Genomic DNA, 23,196 nt, shown 5'->3' with positions numbered 1-23,196 from the left:
AAAAAAAAAAAAAAAAATTGCCCTTGAGCTGTTTCCATACATAATTTCGCCTATATTGCGTAAATTATATAGGCTAGTAGCCTGTTCTTTATCCATTTGAAACAAAACCTAATACTAAATGTAAGTGTCAAGAGGTATTTTTTTTTTACTTGATCATCAACAATAATCATAAAAAGGAGCAGTTGTATTTCTATCATTTTTTCTGATTAACTTTTAAATAGGAATGTTAATTTCGATTATTTCTCCTGACAACCGACGGTCATTTTTAACCGTTAACCGACAAGGTTATGTTAAAGTACAATTAAATGAAATTTTAATTAATACGCGGCTGTGACCCATAAAAAATACCTAAATTTGTTTTCCATGGATTAATTTTATACACGCAAAAAGCAGCATAAACAACAGAATGTGAGGATTCACATGGTCACGCACCTGCAGCGATTCTGCAAATGGAGGAAAACATTATAAAAGCTATATAAAAGAAACAAATAGATATGCAAAATATATTTTTCTAAATAAATAATGAATTAACAAAACGAAAAAAACCGTGAAACAATTAGTAGCCTATATCAACCTATGCAGAATTTAGTTTCTTTTTTCTGATGCGCTTTTGAGAAAGCGGCATCCTTTTTGTTTTCTTTTTTACAAAAGCAGACTGTTTGTTTTTAATGTGAATGTGCATAAATAAAATAAATATTTAGAATAATTTGGAATAATGTCTTACTACTCTTATATGACCACAAACGAAGGAGTAGGCTATTGTAAGTTTCTTCCACTTTTATAAGGGGGAAAAAAATCAAGTGAGCGTGCTGGCGCCTCCTGCGCGCAGTTAAGCATTAGGCTACTAACTGGATCGACAACGCGGCTTCATTGTCAAAATAAAATACAGTCAAACATATTGAAAAACATGCTGTTTTATTTCCTCTCATTTTAGGACAAATCATTTAAATTTAATGGAAAGATACTCATAACACAAGAACAAAAATATAAGAAGCTACTAACAAGCCAAAACGAGTTAATTTAAAATGTTGTACTTATCATTCCAATATCCACATAAAACAAGATTTTCAGAACAAAATGAATACATTTTAACTCGCAACGTAGCCTACTAAAGGAACATTAAATTAAGATATGTATGTTTGAGAGGTAACTTGTCAGTTTAATCAAATGAATATGATTTATGCGTTTTTTGAACTGGAAAACGGTGCTTTAACATTAGCAACACGAACAGGGACGCTGCCTCACATTTATTTGCCTCTCTACAAAAAGTGTTTCCAAACAGATTTTTGTGACATTTGAAGTATGGATTAAGAATTAATGTTCTAAAGTTAAACGAAAAAAGATTGTTTTGACACATAAGAAATTTAATCGACAAGGCATTTCCATCAGCTATGTCGAAAGCGCAAATTCCGAAGCTTTACATGTTTTTTTTTTTTTTTTTTTTTTTTTTTTTTTTTTTCCCACAAAAAAATTCTTTGGATGGAAACCTGGCTACTGGCAATACTCGATTTTTTTGCATGCTTTTGCAAGGCAGGGCCCCAAAATTATCCTGCTTAGGACCCCCATTTGAACAGGGCCGGCCCTGACCTTCAATGTAACAAAAATTTTAAATTAAATATATATATGCATATATGCGCCAAACAGGAAGTAATTATATAAAATCTGAATATGTAAATGTGAATTGTGAATTTTTAAATTGTTAATTAACAACTTAACAACTTAATGTATTAACTAAAATAACTATAACTGAAATAAAATTGCTAAAATTAACAAAAGACTTTAAATTAAAATGAAAATGGGCAATATAAAAGAAAAAAAAAATTTAATATTAATAAAAACTATAATATTATGTCAGTGTTACTAAAATAACACTTAAAGACTTAAACCATTAATCGATTAAAAGTTCTAATAAAAAATGGTCCAAAAACAGGACTAAATGAGTAATCCTCCATGATTTATATATTTGATTTTATTTTATTAATTGTAGTGTGAAAATAATAATTAGAATACATTGAATATACATAATACATATATTATATGTATATACATATACATAGAATATATATATAGAATACAATTATATATGAATATATAAATTTAAATTGTAAATATTTATATTTATATGGTAAAATTATAACTACAAAATTCACAATTTACATTTATATATTTAGACTTAAAAGTTAATGCACTAAAATAACTATAAAAAAATTGGCTAAAAATAAAAAAAACTTTAATTTAAATGAAAATGAAATAAAACTAATAATAATAATAAACTAATCTCAATGTTACGAAAATAACTTAAACCTTCAATCTAATAAAAGTTTTTATAAAGACGTGTAATGTTCCAAAAACAGCACAAATTGAGTAATCCTCCATTAGTTTCATGTAAAAATTTTATATTTTATTTTTATTTTATCATACAGTGTGAAAATAATATTTAAAGCTGGGTTATTATAGTTGAGAACAATATATATACAATATATACGCCAAACAGAAAATAATTATATAAATCTGAATATATATATATATATAATTTATATATATATAATATATATAATTTAAATTGTGAATATTTATATTTAGATATTCAGAATTATATAAATTCTATATAATTTTATATTTAATATATTTCATTTATATATTTATTATATATAATAAATTATATAAATTATTTGTATACAAAATTCACAGTTTACATTTATATATTCAGACTTACAAGTTAATGCACTAAAATTAAAAACTAAAACTAAAAAAATAAATAAAACTGAAATAAAATTGCTAAAATTAACAAAAGACTTCAATTTAAATTAAAATGTAAACAGAAAACAGGACAAAATAAGTAATCCTCCATGAGTTTCATATAAAAAAAATGCATTTCTTTTTTTTTCACTGATTTTTGTGATAAAAAATAACCCAGGCATGTTCTTGAGAGGTGTGAGAATCACCAGAAATACCTTCAAGCTACTAAATGACTATTTAATATTGAATCATTCACACTCTGAGTCTTTCCTTCAGGGATTCCAGCCCGTCCCGTTTTGAGATCAAACCTGAGCTTGGCCAGAGCGTCCCAGTTGGGACCGGACCGCCTTTCAATCTCTCTTATCAGGTGGGTTCCTCACATCCAAACCAGATTTTAAAAGACATTCTCCAGAACAAATCAGAGCATTGAACTAAATAAATATTTCCTTTGGACACCTAAAATGTTTCTCCTAAAACAGATCCAGAATCTCGGCACGTTTCCCATATCTGAGCTTCTCTTCACGTTAAACGTCTTCGCTGTGACCAGAAACGCAAACGCTCTCCTGCACCTCTCAGACTTGGATGTCGATCAGGTGTGTTTTTAGTCATATTTACAGTATATTTACATATTTTTTTGTCTATACATTTCAGCCTCAAACTACAAACTTCTGAAACGTCTGATCATCTGAAACTGAAAACTGTCATTAATGTTGTAAACAAATTCAAAATCTTTTAACTGCTTCCAGAGGTTGTTGTTTTGTCTGTCTCATAATGCAAACAATCTGTTTGTCCAGTTTATTTGAGTTGGCGCAGCTTGAGTTCAATCAGTAGTTGAGTTTTAGCAAGTGCTGTTGTTGAGTAAATCCTCATCTGTGGCGTGTTTGTTCGACTCAGACGGCTCGCTCGCATTGCAGCGTTCCACGTGTCATTACCGCCGGCTCTTCCTCGCAGGAGGATCTCTCCCTCAACCCGCACATGGTACACTTTGCTCTTTTTACACTTCTTCAAAAACACTGATTGCATCCATCTGTTGGAAAACAAAGCAACAGTACGCAAATGTGACAAGCTTGATGAAAACAAACCGCACAACCTGCTTGATCACTTTCATTTGGCTAAAGATAACACAAGATTCATTTGGAATCTATATTGGATTCACTTAGAGTTTCCACTCTGGCACTAAGTAATCAAAAGCATGAATTGTGTTCACAGAATGCATCCACCAGCGACACGTTATTTGCACAGTGTAGAATCAACCTGCTTCCCCAAGGAGACGTTAGTATCACCGCGACAGGATGGCTCAATCTGCATACTTTATTAGCCGTGAGTATCTCAGACGATATACGGTATGTCACAAAGTGAGTACACCCCTCACATTTCAGCAACCATTTTAATATATCTTCTTAAGGGACAATACTTTAGAAATGAAACTTGGATATATTTTAGAGTAGTCAATGTGCAGCTTGGATAGCAGTATAGATTTATTATCCCCTGAAAATTACTCAACATACAGCCGTTATTGTCAAAATAGCTGGCAACAAAAGTGAGTAACAGCAGTTTGTCATTTAACCATGCAAAGCCACATGTCCTATTCATCATGTTTATGTTTTTGTCTGCTTGACAGGACCATGCAAAGTTGTGTATCTTGTATTAGAGCAGTTAAAATTTGGTGCTTTAAGTACAATTCTCTCATACTGACCACTGGATGTTCAACATGGCATCTCATGGCAAAGAACTCTCTGAGGATTTGAGAATTAGTATTGTTGCTCTCCACAAAGATGGCCAAGGCTATTAGAGGTTCAGTAACACCCTGAAACCGAGTTACACTACAGTGGTCAGGGTCATACAGAGGTTTTCCAAGATGTGTTTCATTCGGCACAGGCCTCGCAATGGTCGATCAACGAAGTTGAGCACTCGTTCTGTGCGTCAGATGCAGAACCTGGCTTCAAAACACAGATGCATGAGTGCTGCCAGCATTGCTTTAAAGGTTGCAGAAGTAGAAGGTCAGCTTTTCGGTGCTCAGACCATACCAAGTCGGTTTGCATAGGCGTCGTCCCAGAAGGACGCCTCATCTGAAGCTGGCTCACAAGAAAGTCTGCAAACGGTTTGCTGAAGACAACCAATCCAAGAGCATGAATTACTGGAACCATGTCCTGTGATAATAAGATAAACTTGTTTGGCTCAGATGGTGGCGATGCCCTGGTGAGGAGTACCAAGAAAATGTGTCTTGCCTACAGTCAATCATGGTGGTGGTAGCATCATGGTCTGGGGCTGCATGAGTTTCTGCTGGTTCTGTGGAGCTGTGGTTCATTGAGGGAAACATGGATTCCATTATGTGCTGTACAATCTGAAGCAGAACATGATGCCTTCCTTCCAGAAACTAGACCAAACGACAGTTTTCCAACATGATAGCAATCCCAAACACACCACCAAGATGACAACTGCCTTGCTGAGGAAGCTGAAGATGATGGAGTGGCCAAGTATGTCTCCAGACCTGAACCCTATTGAGCACCTGTGGGGCATCCTCAAGTGTAAGGTGCTGCTCTGGTCAATTCAATGCCCAGGATGATTAAGTCAGTGAGAGATAACAATGAAACTAAATATTGACACTTTAGACAAGTTGACTTAGGGTGTACTCACTTTTGTTGCCGGATATTTTGACAATAATGGCTGTATGTTGAGTTATTTTCAGAGGACAGTAAATCTACTGCTATACAAGCTGCACATTGACTACTCTCAAATATATCCAAGTTTAATTTATATAGTATTGTCCCTTGAGAAGATATACTAAAAATGTGAAATGCTGAAATGTGAGGGGTGTACTCACTTTTGTGAGATACTGTGTATATATATATATATATATATATATATTTTTTTTTTTTTTTTTACACACAAATTATATGTTAAAATTAAATAAAATAATAAAAATCATAATAAATTAACAAGAAAATTATATTTATCAATCTAGTATCTATGGAAGCCTGTTTTCGCCTCTGAATAAAAAAATAAAAAATAATAATTGCAACTTTTTATCTAGCAGTTCTGCTGTTGTTTCTCAGAATTGCGAGTTTGTATCATGCAATTCTGGAAAAAAAAAACAAACATCAGAATTGCTAGATAAAAAGGCACAATTACCTTTTTAATTTTTTTTTTCTCAGAATTGTGAGATATAAACTTGCAATTGTGAGAAAAAATCTCATAATTGCACAATTTAAACTTACAATTATGACTTTTTTTCTCTGAATTGAGATATAAACTCGCAATTGTGAGTTAAGAAATCAGAGTAGTGAGATATAAACTTGCAATTGCGAGAAGAACCTCAGAACTGCAAGATTTAAACGCACAATTCTGACTTTTTCTAATTTTTTTCTCTGCATTGTGATATAAACTCGCAATTGTGAGTTAAAAATTCAGAATAGTGAGATATAAACTTGCAATTGTAAGAAAAATCTCAGAATTGGAAGATTTAAACGCACAATTCTGACTTTTTCAAAAAAAATTCTCTGAATTGTGATATAAACTCGCAATTGTGAGTTAAGAAATCAGAGTAGTGAGATATAAAACTTGCAATTGTAAGAAAAATCTCAGAATTGGAAGATTTAAACTCTCAATTCTGACTTTTTTTGTGAGTTTCCGCAATTCTGAGAAAATATCAGTCTTTTTTCCTGACTCAGAATTGGACATTATAACTCGCAATTGCGTGGAAAAAGTCAAAACTGCAAGATTACCTTTTTTTTATTCTGTATTCAGTGGCAGAAACAGGCTTACGTAAGTATCTGTTATTGTAAAATAATAATTTGTTATATCAGGCATTTGTTGACATTATTTGTCTGTTATCATTATTTTACTTTTCCACATTGTTTACTTAATAACAAATTGTAATTTAATGCACCTACTATACCTCAAACTTTCCTGTCAGTTTTCTCAAAGCTTTTGTGCTGATACCTATTGCAACAGAAAGTTCAAAGGAGTTGTTAAATTGTTACGAGCTGCCTCTTCATCTCATTCCTCAGGTGAAATTTAAACGGTTAGATCTGGTAATGACAGCTGCAGTTGAATTGAACCCCTCAAGTCCGATGTTCCTCCACGAGGAACGTCCCATGAGACATGTAAGTACCTCCAGAGAGCTGTACAATGCTGTGCATGAGACACTTCATGGATATGAAATGAAATGATGCATCTGAGCTCCTTTATTACATTTGCTTGTGTCATAAGTAGAAGATAGCGTACTAATGAGAAGCAAAGACCAGCTGTTTACAGAAAATGAGGAGTTTTATGTTTTTTTTTTCCAATACCCTCTTAAATGAAAAATTAACACATTTGTCTGGGAACCAAAATAAGTTAAGTGATGTGCTGCCCCCTTCTGGATAAACAGCTGTCAGGCTTCTTAACTAATGCAAAAATACAGTGTTAGTTAGTCAACTTTAACTTAATTACACACACAGATCTTCTAGCATCTTCATTTGTGCAGGTTTGTGTGAGTCCTGATCTTGTATATCCGATTCTTCCAAGAATTTGACTTTAAGGTTTTGGATTATGGTTCTGTAGATAATCCTGGAGATTAGGAAGGAGGAAGATTACCGAATCCCCATCTGGGTGATTGTTGGGAGCACATTGGGAGGACTGCAGCTTCTGGCTCTGCTCGTACTGGCACTCTGGAAGGTCTGACACGGTTTTTATTCACAGTTACCAAGCTAATATCAACATATGTATTAGTATAGACTTATATTACTGTAGTACATTTGGGTGTCAAAAAAGGAAATCAAGCTGTTTTGGCCTTATTTTGGACAAATTGGGCGAATCTGCCCATAAATGGGTTGCTTATAGTTTATCTGCATATTAAGATGCATACAGTATAATAAAGGTTTAAAATCGAGAAAAAAAAAACATTATAGATAATATAATAATTGTTAATAAGCTAATATTCTAATATTTGGCAGTGTTGTTATTGTTAGGTAATACTAAAACTGTCAAACATCATTTTCTGTAATTGAAATAAAGCTGAAGCTGAAGCTGAAATATTACTTAGGTAAAAAAATTAGTGAAAAGCTTAATTTTTTTTTTTTTTTTTTTAAGTAAATTTTTGGCAACTTACTGAAATCAAATAAATTTAGGTTGCCTGAACCTGAAATAAAAACCAATGAAAAGTACAAATATTTTTTAGAAATAAAACTGTCAAAATATAGAATTAAAATAGATTTAAATTACAAATGTTGCCTTGGCAAATAACCGAAATAAAATAAGTTTAAGTACTAAAATTACTAAAGGTAAAGCTGAAATAAAAACAAATGAAAAGTTAAAATACTTTTAACAAATAAAAATCTCAAAATATAGAATTAAAATATAATTACTGAAACATAAACTGAAATTACAAATGTTGCCTTGGCAAATAACCAAAATAAAATAAGTTTAAATACTAAAATTACTAAAGATAAAGCTGAAATAAAAACAAATGAAAAGTTAAAATATGTTTAACAAATAAAAATCTCAAAATATAGAATTAAAATAGAAAAAAAAACATTATAGATAATATAATAATTGTTAATAAGCTAATATTCTAATATTTGGCAGTGTTGTTATTGTTAGGTAATACTAAAACTGTTAAACATTGTTTTCTGTAACTGAAATAAAGCTGAAGCTGAAATATTACTTAGGTAAAAAAAATACTGAAAAGCTTAAATATTTTTTTTTTTTTAAGTAAATTGTTGGCAACTTACTGAAATCAAATAAATTTAGGTTGCCTTAACCTGAAATAAAAACCAATGAAAAGTACAAATATTTTTAAGAAATAAAACTGTCAAAATATAGAATTAAAATAGAATTAAATTACAAATGTTGCCTTGGCAAATAACCGAAATAAAATAAGTTTAAGTATTAAAATTACTAAAGATAAAGCTGAAATAAAAACAAATGAAAAGTTAAAATACTTTTAACAAATAAAAATCTCAAAATATAGAATTAAAATAGAATTATTGAAACATAAACTGAAATTACAAATGTTGCCTTGGCAAATAACCGAAATAAAATAAGTTTAAGTACTAAAATTACTAAAGATAAAGCTGAAATAAAAACAAATGAAAAGTTAAAATACGTTTAACAAATACAAATCTCAAAATATAGAATTAAAATAGAATTACTGAAACATAAACTGAAATTACAAATGTTGCCTTGGCAAATAACCAAAATAAAATAAGTTTAAATACTAAAATTACTAAAGATAAAGCTGAAATAAAAACAAATGAAAAGTTAAAATACGTTTAACAAATAAAAATCTCAAAATATAGAATTAAAATAGAATTACTGAAACATAAACTGAAATTACAAATGTTGCCTTGGCAAATAACCAAAATAAAATAAGTTTAAATATTAAAATTACTAAAGATAAAGCTGAAATAAAAACAAATGAAAAGTTAAAATACGTTTAACAAATAAAAATCTCAAAATATAGAATTAAAATAGAATTACTGAAACATAAACTGAAATTACAAATGTTGCCTTGGCAAATAACCAAAATAAAATAAGTTTAAGTACTAAAATTACTAAAGATAAAGCTGAAATAAAAACAAATGAAAAGTTAAAATACGTTTAACAAATAAAAATCTCAAAATATAGAATTAAAATAGAATTACTGAAACATAAACTGAAATTACAAATGTTGCCTTGGCAAATAACCAAAATAAAATAAGTTTAAATACTAAAATTACTAAAGATAAAGCTGAAATAAAAACAAATGAAAAGTTAAAATACGTTTAACAAATAAAAATCTCAAAATATAGAATTAAAATAGAATTACTGAAACATAAACTGAAATTACAAATGTTGCCTTGGCAAATAACCAAAATAAAATAAGTTTAAGTACTAAAATGACTAAAGATAAAGCTGAAATAAAAACAAATGAAAAGTTAATATACGTTTAACAAATAAAAATCTCAAAATATAGAATTAAAATAGAATTACTGAAACATAAACTGAAATTACAAATGTTGCCTTGGCAAATAACCAAAATAAAATAAGTTTAAGTACTAAAATTACTAAAGATAAAGCTGAAATAAAAACAAATGAAAAGTTAAAATACGTTTAACAAATAAAAATCTCAAAATATAGAATTAAAATAGAATTACTAAAACGTAAACTAAAATGGCAAATGTTGCCTTGGCAAATGACTGAAATAAAATAGGTTTACGTAGAAGCACTAAAATCAATATAACTAAAGCTGAAATAAAAACAAATGAAAATTAAAAATATTTTTACAAATAAAATTGTCAAAATGTATAATTAAAATAGAATTACTAAAACATAAATTAAAATCACAATGCCTTGGCAAATAACTGGAAAGTTGGAAAACTAAAAATACTCAAACTAAAGCTGAAATAAATAAAACAAATGAAAAGTCAAAATATTTAGAATTAGAATTTAAATAGAATTACTAAAATGTAAAATTACAAATGTTACCTTGGCAAATAACTGAATAAAATAAATAAAATAAAATTCTAAAACTGAAAAACAAATGGAAAGTAAAAATATGTGTGTAAATAAAAATCTCAATATATAAAATTAAAATAGAATTACAAAACGTAAACTAAAATTACAAAAGCTGCCTTGGAAAATAACTGAAATAATGTTTAAGTTGAAGATGACGTACTAAAATTGCTAATAATAAAGCTAAAATAAAAACAAATGAAAAATAAAACTTTTTTTTTATAAAAATGTCGAAATATAGAATTAAAAGAGAATTACTAAAATGTAAACTAAAATGACAAATGTTATCTTGGCAAATAACTGAAATAAAATAAGTTTAAGTTAAAGCACTAAAATTACACAAACTAAATAAATGAAATAAAAATAAATAAAAAGTAAAAATATTATTGAATAATATAGAATTAAAATAGAAATACTAAACCATAAAGTAAAATTACAATTGTTCCCTTAGCAAATAACTGAAATAAAATAAGTGTAAGTTGAAGTACTTAAATAACTAAAACTAAAGCTGACATAATAACAAATGAAAAGTACAATTTGTACAAATAAACGTCAAAATAAAGAATTAAAATAGAATTACTAAAACGTAAACTATTTGCTCTGGCAAATAACTGAAATAAAATATGTTTAAGTACTAAAATTCTAAAACTGAAACTGAAAAACAAAAATATTTGTGTAAATAAAAATGCCAATATATAGAATTAAAATAGAATTACTAAAACTTAAACAAAAATTACAAAAGCTCCCTTGGCAAAAAAAAAAATGAAATAAGGTAAGTTTAGGTTGAAATACTAAAACTACTAAAACTAAAACTGAAATAAAAACAAATGAAAAGTAAAAATGTCAAAATATAGAATTAAAATAGAATTACTAACACAAACTAAATTTACAAATGTTGCCTTGGCAAATGACTGAAATAAAATAGGTTTAAGTAGAAGCAGTAAAATCAATAAAACTAAAGCTGAAATAAAAACAAATGAAAATTTAAAATATTTTTACGAATAAAATTGTCAAAATGTAAAATTAAATAGAATTACTAAAACAAAGTAAAATTACATAAAAACAAATGAAAAGTAAAAATATGTACTTTTTAAATGTTTTATATATTTTTATATTTACGTATACAAATAAAAATGTCAAAATGTAGAATTATAATAGAATTACTAAAACGTAAACTAACATTAAAACATTTAAGTTAAAATTATTAAAACTTAAAATAATAATAATAATAATAATAAAAATTACAACAGCACATAAAATGAAATGAAAATATTAAAATAAAATCTAATATAGAATATAAATAAATGCTATAATAATATGTAAATAACAATGCACATAATATTTGCTTGTATTACCAACTCAAATCTCATTTATCCAGAGCCAGGCTTAAATTCTGTCCATATGCTTGGCGCTCACTTTACGTTAGATTAAGTAGAGCTGAATTTACATATCAAAACATACATTTACATATTTTAGGGTTTGTTTAAGGTCTAATCTCTCAGGAGCTTCCGCTACTTGAATAAAAACAAGTCACTGTTTTTCTTTCATCCGCAGCTCGGATTCTTCCACAGACAGAAGAGAAAGAGGGAAGAGCAGGCGACCAATGAGAAGACAGCAGAGGATCGGTAATGCCACGGCAACCTCCTCAGCCAATCACTCAGGGACTCTCCAGACACGGGTGCGTGTCAGCCAATCAGCTGCTCTCGAGCGCTGCCACGCCCTCCCGCAGTCCGACGCAGAACCAATCAGCTCGCTTCCCCTGGCCGCGCCGCCAATTAAGACAGAAGATGTGAAGATGCTGGAAATTTCACCTAGTGTGAGACTGAAGAGAGCTGGAAAGGAAAAAAACACCCATTTTGAGAGGTTTTGGTGCTGATAAAATGTTTGCATATCAACAAACCTCGGTTTGTGGAACAGAAGACTTTTTTTGTGTGCAACAGCATAAATTCAAGCTGATGCACTTGCACATTGTAAAGAATTTTGAACTTGAAATTTGTAAATATTAAACAAAAAATCAGCAATATAATGTAAAACTATGATAAAATAACATATTTAACCATCAGATTATGCACCTTAATGCATCTTGTTGTTCAAGGTTTGTGTATTTGAGATTTTGTCCGAATTTTTGTCATAATCTCAGTTTTATATACAATACATTGCAGCTGGAATCGGAAGTATTCCTTCCATGACTATGTCTGTGTTTTTCATCATTTTAAAATGGTAAAAGGGGTTAAGGGTAGTTGAAATGACTACATGCACATTTTAACATTTTTTAACACTTATTTCTCGCCTTTTATTTGCAATATTTTTTATTTGCCGTCATAAATAATACAAAACCATTTATAAAAGGCTTTTTTGTTTTAATGCAGTTTACTTAAATATTGATATCTAAAAATACAATATTCCATGTAATATGATCACAAGGATAAAAAATGCTATAAATTAATAAAATATTCTTGACTTAACTACCCTTACTTCCCTTTTTTATGATCGCTGTCTTGAATAACAGTGGCTGTGTTCAGAACGAAATAACTAGTCGTCTACTAACAAGCACACCATTTAAAAAATAGGAAGTGTGCATTATTTATGTGCAAACCATATAAGGTTATTTACATTTACATTTTTATGAAGATTTCAGTCTGACCACAATTTATTATTTAACAAAAAAAAAAAAAAACAACACTGGAAAAGTGAAAGCTCAAGTTAAATGCATTGCATTTATTAAAAAAAAAAGTGCACACTATATATTCTACACCCTTCAGCAATAAGTAGTTTAACGGTTCTGTTCTAAACAAAGTCACTCAATCAAAAATGTTTTCCGACAGTGTTTTAGTTTGACATGGCTTCACGGCTTTCACTTTTCAAGACAGCGTGTGATTCGATGGTCACTCGTTTTAATTGTCATTTATGTCGTCATTTTATTGCATGTAAAGATTGACAGCTGAATGTTTGTCATGTGTTTTTAACTGAACCACTGAATAAATTAAAATCACCTTGATTTAAACTATGTTTTTGAATTCCTTTCTTTACGAAATAATCCAAAAATGAAAATTTGCAGGAAATGTACTCACCTTCAGGCCATCAAAGATGCAGATGAGTTGGTTTCTTCATCAGATTTGGAGAAATGTGGCATTGCATCAGTTGCTCACCAATGGATGTGAATGGGTGCCGTCAGAATGAGAGTCCAAACAGCTGATAAAAACATCACAGTAATTCACAATTACTTCACACCACTCCGGTCCATCAGTTAACATCTTGTGAAGTGAAAAGCTCTGAGTTTTAGAAACAGATACATCATGAACACACTTTAACTTCAAACCTTCTGCTTCTTCCTAAAAACACAAGTCTTCGATCTATAACGCTTCTTCCAGTGAAAAAGTAATCTGGTCTGAATCAGACGAGAAATATGCACAGATCAAGCACCGTTTACAATTCAAAACAGCTCTAAACAAATATGTGGGTGGATTATGATGTGGGAGACAACAGAAGATGGACTTTTTCACTGGAGGAAGCGTTATTAGATTATGGCATTTTGGCCAAAAGCGATGGTTTAAAGTTAAAATGGCTTAATGAATGATTTGATTCTTACAGCTTTTGGCTTCATAAGATGGTAACTGATCAAATGGAGTTGTGTGGATTATTGTGATGTTTTTATCAGCTGTTTGGACTCTCATTCTGACGGCACCCATTCACATGCATTGGTGAGCAAGTGATGTAACGCTACATTTCTCCAAATCTGATGAAGAAATAAATTCATCTACATCTTGGATGACCTGAGGGTGAGCACATTTCAGCAAATACTAAGTTTTGGGTGAAATTTTCCTTTAAAAACACACACAAAAACATCACAATAATTCACAACTACTCCACACCACTCCAGTCCATTAATTAACATCTTTAGAAAGTTTTTCCAAAAGATACGAGTCCTCAATCTATAACGCTTCTTCCGGTGAAAATGTTGTCTCATCTAAATCAGGAGAGAAAAATGCACAGATTAAGCACAATTTTAAAGTCAAAACAGTCCTAAACAAATATGAGTGGATTTTGATGTGAGAGGACAACAAGATGGGCTTTTTCACTGGAGGAAGGATTATAGATTCAAATTTTGGCCAGAAATGACGGTTTAAAAGTTAAAATGTCTTAATGAAGGATGTTTTTTACAAACTACACATATTTTGGCCTCACAAAACATTAATTGATGGACTGGAGTGGTTTGGATTACTTGTGGATTATTGTGACGTTCTTACCAGCTGTTTGGACTCTCATTCCGACGGCACCCATTCACATCCATTTGGTGAGTAAGTGATGCAATGCTACATTTCTCCAGATCTGATGAAGAAACAAACCCATCTACATCTTGGGTGACCAGCGGCTGAATAGATTTTCAGGAAATATTAATTTTAGGTTTGAACATTCCTTTAAAAACCACAATTCGAATGCAACAGAAGCACACAGTCCGAGTCTGACAGGCATCTTAGATCTATGTTTTTAATCTTCTTTGATTTGGTTTGGAAATAAAAACGTGTCGAGCAATCTCCAGTAATGAAAGAATAAAACATGGTGCAAACACAGAGGGTTAAAAAACCTCCACATTCAGATTCAGCCACACACATACACAGAGCTATAAGCAGGAAGCACAACAGCACCATCCAGAATAAGGCCCCGTGAGTCAAAAAGAGCTCCAGTAGGTGTTCATAAACGCAAGTCATGATTACAAACTCACTAATTGGCGTTACAGTGGCGTCTTGGTTTTAAAAAGAAAAAAAAAACTAATAATAATTACTACAATAATAATAATCATAAATGTCCAACTTCTGGTTACAGGCACATTTTACTATTCAAATAAAAGAAATCACCTGTCACGGGGTTTAGCTTTAGGACATCAACACTCGGCTGATTGATTTCCTTATAAAATAGACATTTTACACTCTGTTTTAAATAAACCTTTATAAAATATGTTAAGAAAACAAAATGCGAGCAGCTTATTAAAAAGAGCTGTTCAATACACACAAAAAAACGTATCGGTTTTCAAAATAAGAGTCTTTTCTGACTGTGTCCATCTTTCATTAGTTAAAAAACAACCAGGTTGAAACCAGAAAGTTCATTTGGGATCAAACGCAGCCGTCGGATTTAGACGAATCTCCCAAATTGATCAACAGTTAGACTTAATTAAAACAGTTTTCTAGAGTCCTAAAGCACCGTGTCACCGGTTGAGACAAAACGGAAACGCAAAAGTCCACACCTCAGTGAAATTCAACAAACTCCTCCAGGCTTTTGGGAATCTGGTCGCGATACAAGATCTGGTGTTGCTGCACGGCGCGAGCCGCTAGACACTTCAGACTCATCTTCATCTGCGTCTTCAGAAGGATTTCAGAAACGCCCGTTGTGCTCTTATCAAGCGGGGTTTTCTTTTGCTTGTTGGTCATGTCCGTATGCGCGCCAGCTTCGACGAGGCTAATAATGATGGCGTGAAGGGTCAAAAAGTCGCTGATGGGACGATTGTACTGTACGATGAGATGTAAAGGGCTGTTTCCTTCATGGTCCACCGCGTTCACCTGGGCGCCGCAGTCTATGAGCAGCTTAGTTACTTGCGCGTTTGGAAAACTGCAAACGTCGTTGGTGTGAAAGTCATCCACTGGCGTGCTAGAGCTAGCCGCTAAATGCAAAAGCGACAACCCCTCTCGGGATCGCGGATCTAGCCGTATCAAGTCGTAGATTTGTTTGTTAATCCGCGCTCGCTCCTCTTCGCCGCACTGCGTTTTGGTAGAGATGCAAACCAGGTAGAGAAAAGTGAACACGTTGGATTCGTAGCTGTCGGTGGCCGCCGGCAACTCCGCATCGGTGGACGTTCGCAAGCGCGCCATGCTCCGGCGGATCTCCAAGACGCTGGCGCACAAAACGTGTTCGACGTCCGACGCGCGGACCGGCTCCTTCAAGTGGACCATTTGCGAGAAGACTTGCGCAAATCTCAAGAGGTCTTTATGCGTGTTGCGGTTTCCCTGTTGCCGTAGAAGCAAGGCGTGCAACCAGAGTTTGATGCACTGTTCGAACTCCATGTTGTCAGCGTAGACCGCGCCGCGATATATAATGGGATGCGACACGTCGATGTTATCCGCACCTAAGATTCGCTCTCGAATCATTAATCCTTCCATGTGAAGAGCATCCCGGTCGTGTCGAATCGTCTCTAAGTCTTGCAGAGTGCGGCATTCGGCTCTTCCTCCGTACGCCGCGACGGGTGACGGCAACTCTTTGGCGATAACCCTCTGGGGATCCCGAAAACGCTCTAGCATGGCGAGGTACAAGTAGTGGTAGGTCTTAAGTATGTCGTAATTCTCACGATCGTTGGCGAAAGATGCTCCAAGCAGCTCTAAAGCCTCGATACGGCTCTCGACGTCGCAATCCGCATGCGAAAGCAGTAGCTCAACGACGTCCGCCTTGCAGCTTTCGGCCGCCACCTTTAGTGGCGTCATCCCGTGTCCGTTTACCACCATCGCCGCTTGGCATCGTACCAACTCCTTCACGATATCCAGATGCCCGGCTTCTGCGGCAAAGTGCAACGCGGTGGCCCCGCAGTGAGCTTTGGCATTGGGATCCGCGGCCCGCTCCAGGAGGAAGTAAACGACGTCGGTGTGGCCCTTGTAGGCGGCGATCATCAGGCAAGTGTTGCCGTACTTATTGGCGATGCTGATGTCGGCCTTGTGCTCCACGAGATACCGTACGATGTCCAGCCGGCCGTCGAAGCACGCGGCTCTGAGGGGGGTGGAGTTGGTGAGGGTGGTGTGATTCACGTTGGCGTCGTGCGAAACCAGCAAACGTACCACTTCGAAATGCCCAGCGCCGGCTGCACACCAAAGAGCCGTGGCGCCGTCAATAATATATCTAGAAGAGGGAAAACGAAACAGAGCATTTTAGGATTAGTTATACATTTATGTGCTCTCATGTAGGGCTGCACGATAGATCGTTTCAGCATCGTCATCGCGATGTACGCATGCGCGATAGTCACGTCGTGGCAGTCACGATGCAGGGCAAAAAAAAATTGTGTGTCTGATTTAAAAATGTACTTTCTATATTTCTAAACTTTCTATTCACGGATCTATATTTGTGACCCTGGACCACAAAACCAGTCTTAAGTCACTGGGGTATATTTGTAGCAATAGCCAAAAATACATTGTATGGGTCAAAATTTTTGATTTTTGTTTTATGCCAAAAATCATTAGGAAATTAAGTAAAGTTCAGGTTCCATGAAGATTTTTTGTAAAATTCCTACTGTAAATATATCAAAATGTAATTTTTGATTTGTAATATGCATTGTTAAGAACCTAATTTGGACAACTTTAAAGGTGATTTTCTCAGTATTTTTGATTTTTTTTGGATCCTCAGATTTCTGATTTCAAATAGATGTATCTCGGCTAAATATTGTCCTATCCTAACAAACCATACATCAATAGAAAGCTTATTTATTGAGCTTTCATATGATGTATAAATCTCAGTTTTGTCAAATTTAACCTTATGACTGGTTTTGTGGTCCAGGGTCACATTTGTCTAAAATAAAGTAATAACTCATATTTAAGGGTTCTTTAAAAACTACAATGCACACGTTGCTTCACCTACTTCATGCATGCAGTCTCTGCGTGCGCATGGCGAAATGAGCGGGAGAAAAGCGCCGAAATGGAAGATTTGGTCGCAAAAAGAAACGCAACGTCGGTCATATGGAAGTATTTTGGATACAAAAAGGATGCTGCTGACCAAAAACAGGTGCTTTGTCGGGAGTGCCTGGCAGTTGTTGCCACAACTCGCGGAAACACTACGAATTTAAGGGACCGTTCACATGTCGCGCCTAAAAACGCGTGGAAAACGCTAGGCGCGCCGCTTTCTCCTTCTTTCCAAAGCGCTCTGTAACTTGAGTGGCAGAGTGGCGTCTGCCGTTGCTAAGCAACCATGAGCCGCGCTCTCCTAAAGACGCGGAAGTTTCAGCAAAGAGAAATAAACTAAGATAAATGGATTTCCAAAACTAAAAATTGCTTGCAGTAGCTCTGCTGCTAAAAATTGTTATCCCTGTAACAGCTATGATCAGCTGTTCCTCCATCTTGGCTAAGCTTTGAATGTTTTTCGCGAAAGGAAGAAGCTGATTTCCCTTTCATCAGGGTAAAAGCAACATTCATTATTAATTTCATATTAGAGCCTTGATTTGCCTGAATTGACAGTGAATAAGGTGAGTCAAACTGTTCATGAAACTACCCAAAATAAGCTTTAAAAAGTATTTTATTTCAGGGTTTTGATTATACTGTACTTTGACATTTTTTTATTCTTTGAAAATGCTTACAAAATTACCCCAATTATTCTTGAATTATTATTTGATTTTTAAGCAGTTCAAAACAACCTGATGAACATAAATTAATTTGTACACATCGCAATATATATCGCAAGAAAAAAATATATTGCAATGTAATTTTTCCCCAATATCGTGCAGCCCTACTCTCATGTTATTCTAAATTTCACGATTTTAATTTTCTGACAAGCACAACTACAAATAAAATAAAACTATACTATATGTGACCCTGGAGCACAAAACCAGTCTTAAGTCGCTGGGGTATATTTGTAGCAATAGTCAAAAATACATTGGATGGGTCAAAATCATCCATTTTCCTTTTATGCCAAAAAATCATTCGGATATTAAGTAAAGCTCATGTTCCATGAAGATATTTTATAAATGTCCTACTATACATCTATCAAAACTTAATTTTTGATTAGTAATATGCATTGCTAAGAACTTCATTTGGGCAACTTTAAAGGCGATTTTCTCAATATTTTGATTTTTTTGCACCCTCAGATACCAAATTTTCAAAAAGTTGTACCTCGGCCAAATATTTGCCTACCCTAACAAACCATGCATCAATGGAAAGCTTATTTATTCATATATTTATGATGTAAAAATTTCAATTTTTAAAAAATGTACCCTTATGACTGTTTTTGTGGTCCAGGGTCACGTTTTAATATATATTTCTACAAGGAAAGCAGGGTCTTATCTAGCAAACCGATGGGTTATTTTCTAAAAACATTTACAACTTGTATACTTTTTAATCTCAAACGCTCGTCTTACTGAGCTAGACAAGACAAGCATTTGAGGTTAAAAAGTATATAAATTATCATTTGTTTTGAAAATAACCATCGTTTTGCAAGATAAGACCCTTCTTTCCTCGGCTGGGATCGTTTAGAGCCCTTTGAAGCTGCATTTTGGAAGTTCAAACTCGGGGGCACCATAGAAGTCTATTATATGGAGAGAAATCCTGAAATGTTTTCCTCAAAAAAAAAAAAACAATTTCCTTACGACTGAAGAAAGAAAGACATTAACATCTTAGATGACAAGGGGGTGAGTACATTATCTGTAAATTCTTGTTCTGAAAGTGAACTAATCCTTTAAAAATGTGTCAAATTAATTTACTAGGTCACTCAACACCTGGGCTGATGTGTCTTCATGAGCCATATTTGAATGTATTCAACCATGAATGAAAATTTTCAATGGATAAAGAGTCTTAAAATAGTGTAAAAGTCACATGGACTACCATTTTTGGAAATCTAATTTTACTTTTATTGCTTAGGAAAGAGCAATTCTGCTAAACACCTCTTTTATGTTATGTATGATCACCATAATGCCGTGTAAATAAGAATAGATCCACATTTGGCTGGGGAAAAAGACAATTTTATCACACAATCAATCGCGGTATTCAACGATCTAATTTTCGTATCAGTCCGCTCATTTGGCGAAATAAAACCAGCGCTACTTTCAAACGTCTCGTATCACTCCGCAGATTCGCGCTCTTTTATTTCATACGCCATTCCTTCTTGCGTTTCAGTTATTGTTGTAAAAACTACCAGAGAATATAAGCATTATTTATGTAGTAATTTTTGCCAGCCTGATTGGTCTGCACATCGTAATTGATTATTTCTTCTCAGCGGAAACGTTTGATTAACATACAGGTAAGATTATAATAGATTTGTAACGTTAACTCAATCAATATGTGGTGTATACGAGTAACGTTATCCCTGCAATAAATAATAAGCATAATAAGAAGTCAGCGAAATAAACGTAATCTGTGTATTAAAAACTATATTTAAACAAGTATAAAAATAAAAACTTACCCGTCAAATCTGACAGTCCCGGTCTGTTCGGTGTCCACCTTGTAATGATCCAGAAGCAGCCGGACTACTTTGTCGTGTCCGTTTCGAGCAGCAATGATAAGCGGTGTGGATCTCTGTCCGCCCTCCTGGGTCACATACTCCAGTAGATATCGGGTCTGAACGATGGAGTGGTTCAGGAGCAAGGCGGCCAGGGTCAGGACTCTCCCCTCACTGGCCGCTTTGTGAACATACCGGGCCAGGGACTCCAACCGGGCCAGAGCCGGTACCTCCGCCATCTGTGCAAGATTCGCCCGCTGATCTCAGAACAGATCAAGCCGTCTCCCATTAAAAACACCTGCCTGAGCTCTTCAGCTCATATATGAAGCACATGGAGAGTTTCTGCCGGACCAACAGACATTATATTTGCCCCAGGTTATTAATATGGATCTTATGAGCTGGTTAATATATAACGTTATTTATAAAACAAATTAAGACTTTTAGTCTAACTTACTTAACTGACTGAATGAATGTATATGACCGGACTCATAACACAACATATATTGTAAATGAATTGATAATGATAATAGTCCTATGTGTTAAAATATGTCCTAGACTTGATATAATATAAACTGTCTAACGTTAGTCATTACGTAAACTGTTCGATTCGAATGAGTTTCAGTCGGAAATCTCTTTCACTTCTAAACGAAACGAGTTTGCTCGCCTCATTCCTTCACTTTTACGCTTCGGTTTGCTCTGGTTTCAGATCTGAGTTCTTCCGTGATAATGTCGCCGATCGCTTTAACGAAACGAAGCCAAATGTCGCCGATAAACCCGATATTACATCCAAATTAAATCTAGAATCTGCGCTAAACGTGATTGTGTCTTTCACCTCTGCCAGTAACGACGACGCCCGGAAATGAAGTCAGCAATAACAGGAAGTGCGACACTGGGATTCCAAGGATTCCTTTTCGCAATAAAAGTCCCACGAAATTGTACAGTAGTCAACATTTGAAGTAGATCTAGTTGCAAAGTTCTTTAGAGATATGGATACTACATGTATCTTTTGCAACATAGAGGAAGAATCTGTTAAACATTTATTTTATGATTGTATATATACCAAGATGTTTTGGATTGATATTGAATATCTAATATTGAAAATGCTTAAATTAAAGATTCGATTCTCTGATAGAGATATATTTTTGATTTATAAGAATATGAGTCTGGAGCAAAATTTGGTGATTAATTTAATAATTATGTATGGAAAATATCATATACATAAACAAAAATGGTCTAATAACAAACCTGACATCTTATTATTCAAAATCGAAAAGCGTCACATTGACGATTTAAAAGATCTTAAAAATAGAAAAGCAAGAAGGCTGTATAGAATTTTTGAATCCTTTTCTTATGAAAATGTATTGTGAAATATCCCCTGTGTTGCTACTTTTTGTTTGTTTTTTGTGTTTTTGTTTTGTTTGTTTATTCCTTTGATGCTATTTGGAATGTATTTGATAATATTTGAAAACATTGTGATCCTCTTTTGATGTATGTTGTGTTAATGTTCTTGTTATACAGTTAATAAAAAAAAAAATAAAAAAAAAACATTTGAAGTAGATCAAACAAGTTGTCTTAAGACAAGAACAGGTAGTTTTGGGTTCAGGACAACGGTTTTGATCCAATTCAAATGTTGAGTAGTATATTAAAAACCCAATAAGTCTCAATAATTATTCTGAGTAAAAAAAAAAAAAAAAAAAACTAAAAAAAAAAAACGCATTTATTGGATCCAATGCCAAAAAAATAATGCTGATCTGAAAATATGTATGCACATGTATTATATATGTACAATAGATAATATCAGCAATAAACAGAAAATATATTAAACATTAAACATTATTTTTAATTGTAAATTGTAAAGCAATAAAAGGCCCATAAAATATATGTAAAAATCAAAATAATTAATCCCAATTTATATATATATATATATATATAAATTATATATATATATATAATTATTAAATATTTCATAAAGTATAATAGATAATATTAGTTTTATATTTGTAGTTTTAAAGACACAACACAAATAGATTTCATAAAAAAAATATTTTTTTACAGATATTTTTATATATGGATTAAATATTTAATAAAAAAATAAAAGACAATGTCAGTAATACATTTGCACATTTTGAGACACATAATACAAATTCAGTTCATGTATTTATAATAAATGCAGTTTTTTTATATACGTGCAATTGATAATATCAGCGATAAACAGGAAAAAAAGGTAATGTTTTTAATTGTGAATTTTTAAAGCAATCAGAGGTAAAAAAAAAAAATAGAATATAAAGTCGGCAACACTTAAGCTCCAAAAGTATCAAAAATATTTATTGTTAAAGTTGTTTTAACAATAAATATTTTTGATACTTTTGGAGCTTAGGTGTTGCCGACTTTATATTCTATTTTTTACTTGTTGCTTTTTGGTCGAGCACCCTTTTGAGACTGTGCTTTTGTTTCATTTTTAAAGCAATCAGAGGCCCATAAAAATCCCAATAACGAATCAGAATATATATATATATATATAATATATGCAATATTTTTAATTATAAATTTTAAAGCAATAAAAGACCCACAAATTATTTTTTTAAAAGACACAAAATACAATTAGATTTCATGTGTTTATGATATTGTTTTGTTTTTTGTTTTTTTGTTTTTTTTTAACAGGTATTGAAAATGCTTTAGGGACAGATGGTGCTGTATATTCAACAGAAAACATTTATTCTGTATATGTACAATAGATAATATCAGTAATAAACAGAAAATATAAGAAACAGAAAGTGCCCTTAATTTTTTTTTAACAATCCTAAT

At 32.7% G+C, this 23,196-nt stretch overlaps 2 protein-coding genes across 2 annotated transcripts in view; one reads left to right on the top strand and one right to left on the bottom strand.

Moving 5' to 3' along the window:
- Positions 1-13,219, top strand: part of itga11b (integrin, alpha 11b) — an 81,191-nt gene extending 67,972 nt beyond the window's left edge. The window contains exons 24-30 of the mRNA XM_073831291.1: positions 3,016-3,106; positions 3,219-3,332; positions 3,634-3,717; positions 3,949-4,059; positions 6,750-6,845; positions 7,285-7,398; positions 11,770-13,219. Of these exons, the coding sequence (XP_073687392.1) occupies positions 3,016-3,106; positions 3,219-3,332; positions 3,634-3,717; positions 3,949-4,059; positions 6,750-6,845; positions 7,285-7,398; positions 11,770-11,844 (685 nt within the window). The 3' untranslated portion in view covers positions 11,845-13,219. The remainder of the gene's footprint in view (positions 1-3,015; positions 3,107-3,218; positions 3,333-3,633; positions 3,718-3,948; positions 4,060-6,749; positions 6,846-7,284; positions 7,399-11,769) is intronic.
- Positions 13,220-14,689: 1,470 nt separating this feature from the next.
- Positions 14,690-21,225, bottom strand: fem1b (fem-1 homolog b). Its single transcript, XM_073831840.1, has 3 exons — positions 20,846-21,225; positions 20,356-20,733; positions 14,690-17,094 (listed from the first exon to the last, which is right to left on the bottom strand). Exons 2-3 carry the CDS (start codon positions 20,628-20,630, stop codon positions 15,459-15,461), a joined length of 1,911 nt encoding a protein of 636 aa, XP_073687941.1. The 5' UTR covers positions 20,631-20,733; positions 20,846-21,225; the 3' UTR covers positions 14,690-15,458.
- Between the last annotated feature and the right edge of the window lie 1,971 nt (positions 21,226-23,196).

This window comes from Garra rufa, chromosome 25 (genome assembly GCF_049309525.1).
Source record: "Garra rufa chromosome 25, GarRuf1.0, whole genome shotgun sequence".
NCBI lineage: Eukaryota > Metazoa > Chordata > Actinopteri > Cypriniformes > Cyprinidae > Garra > Garra rufa.
Note: the sequence above shows the minus strand (reverse complement) of the source record. Positions and strands in the feature narration are given on the sequence as shown.

Coding starts and splice junctions, on each gene's coding strand:
- fem1b (XM_073831840.1), bottom strand. CDS start 20,630: ATGGCGGAGGTACCGGCTCTGGCCCGGTTGGAGTCCCTGGCCCGGTAT. Junction 17,095..20,355: donor GGGACTGTCAGATTTGACGG/GTAAGTTTTTAT, acceptor TCCCTCTTCTAG/ATATATTATTGACGGCGCCA.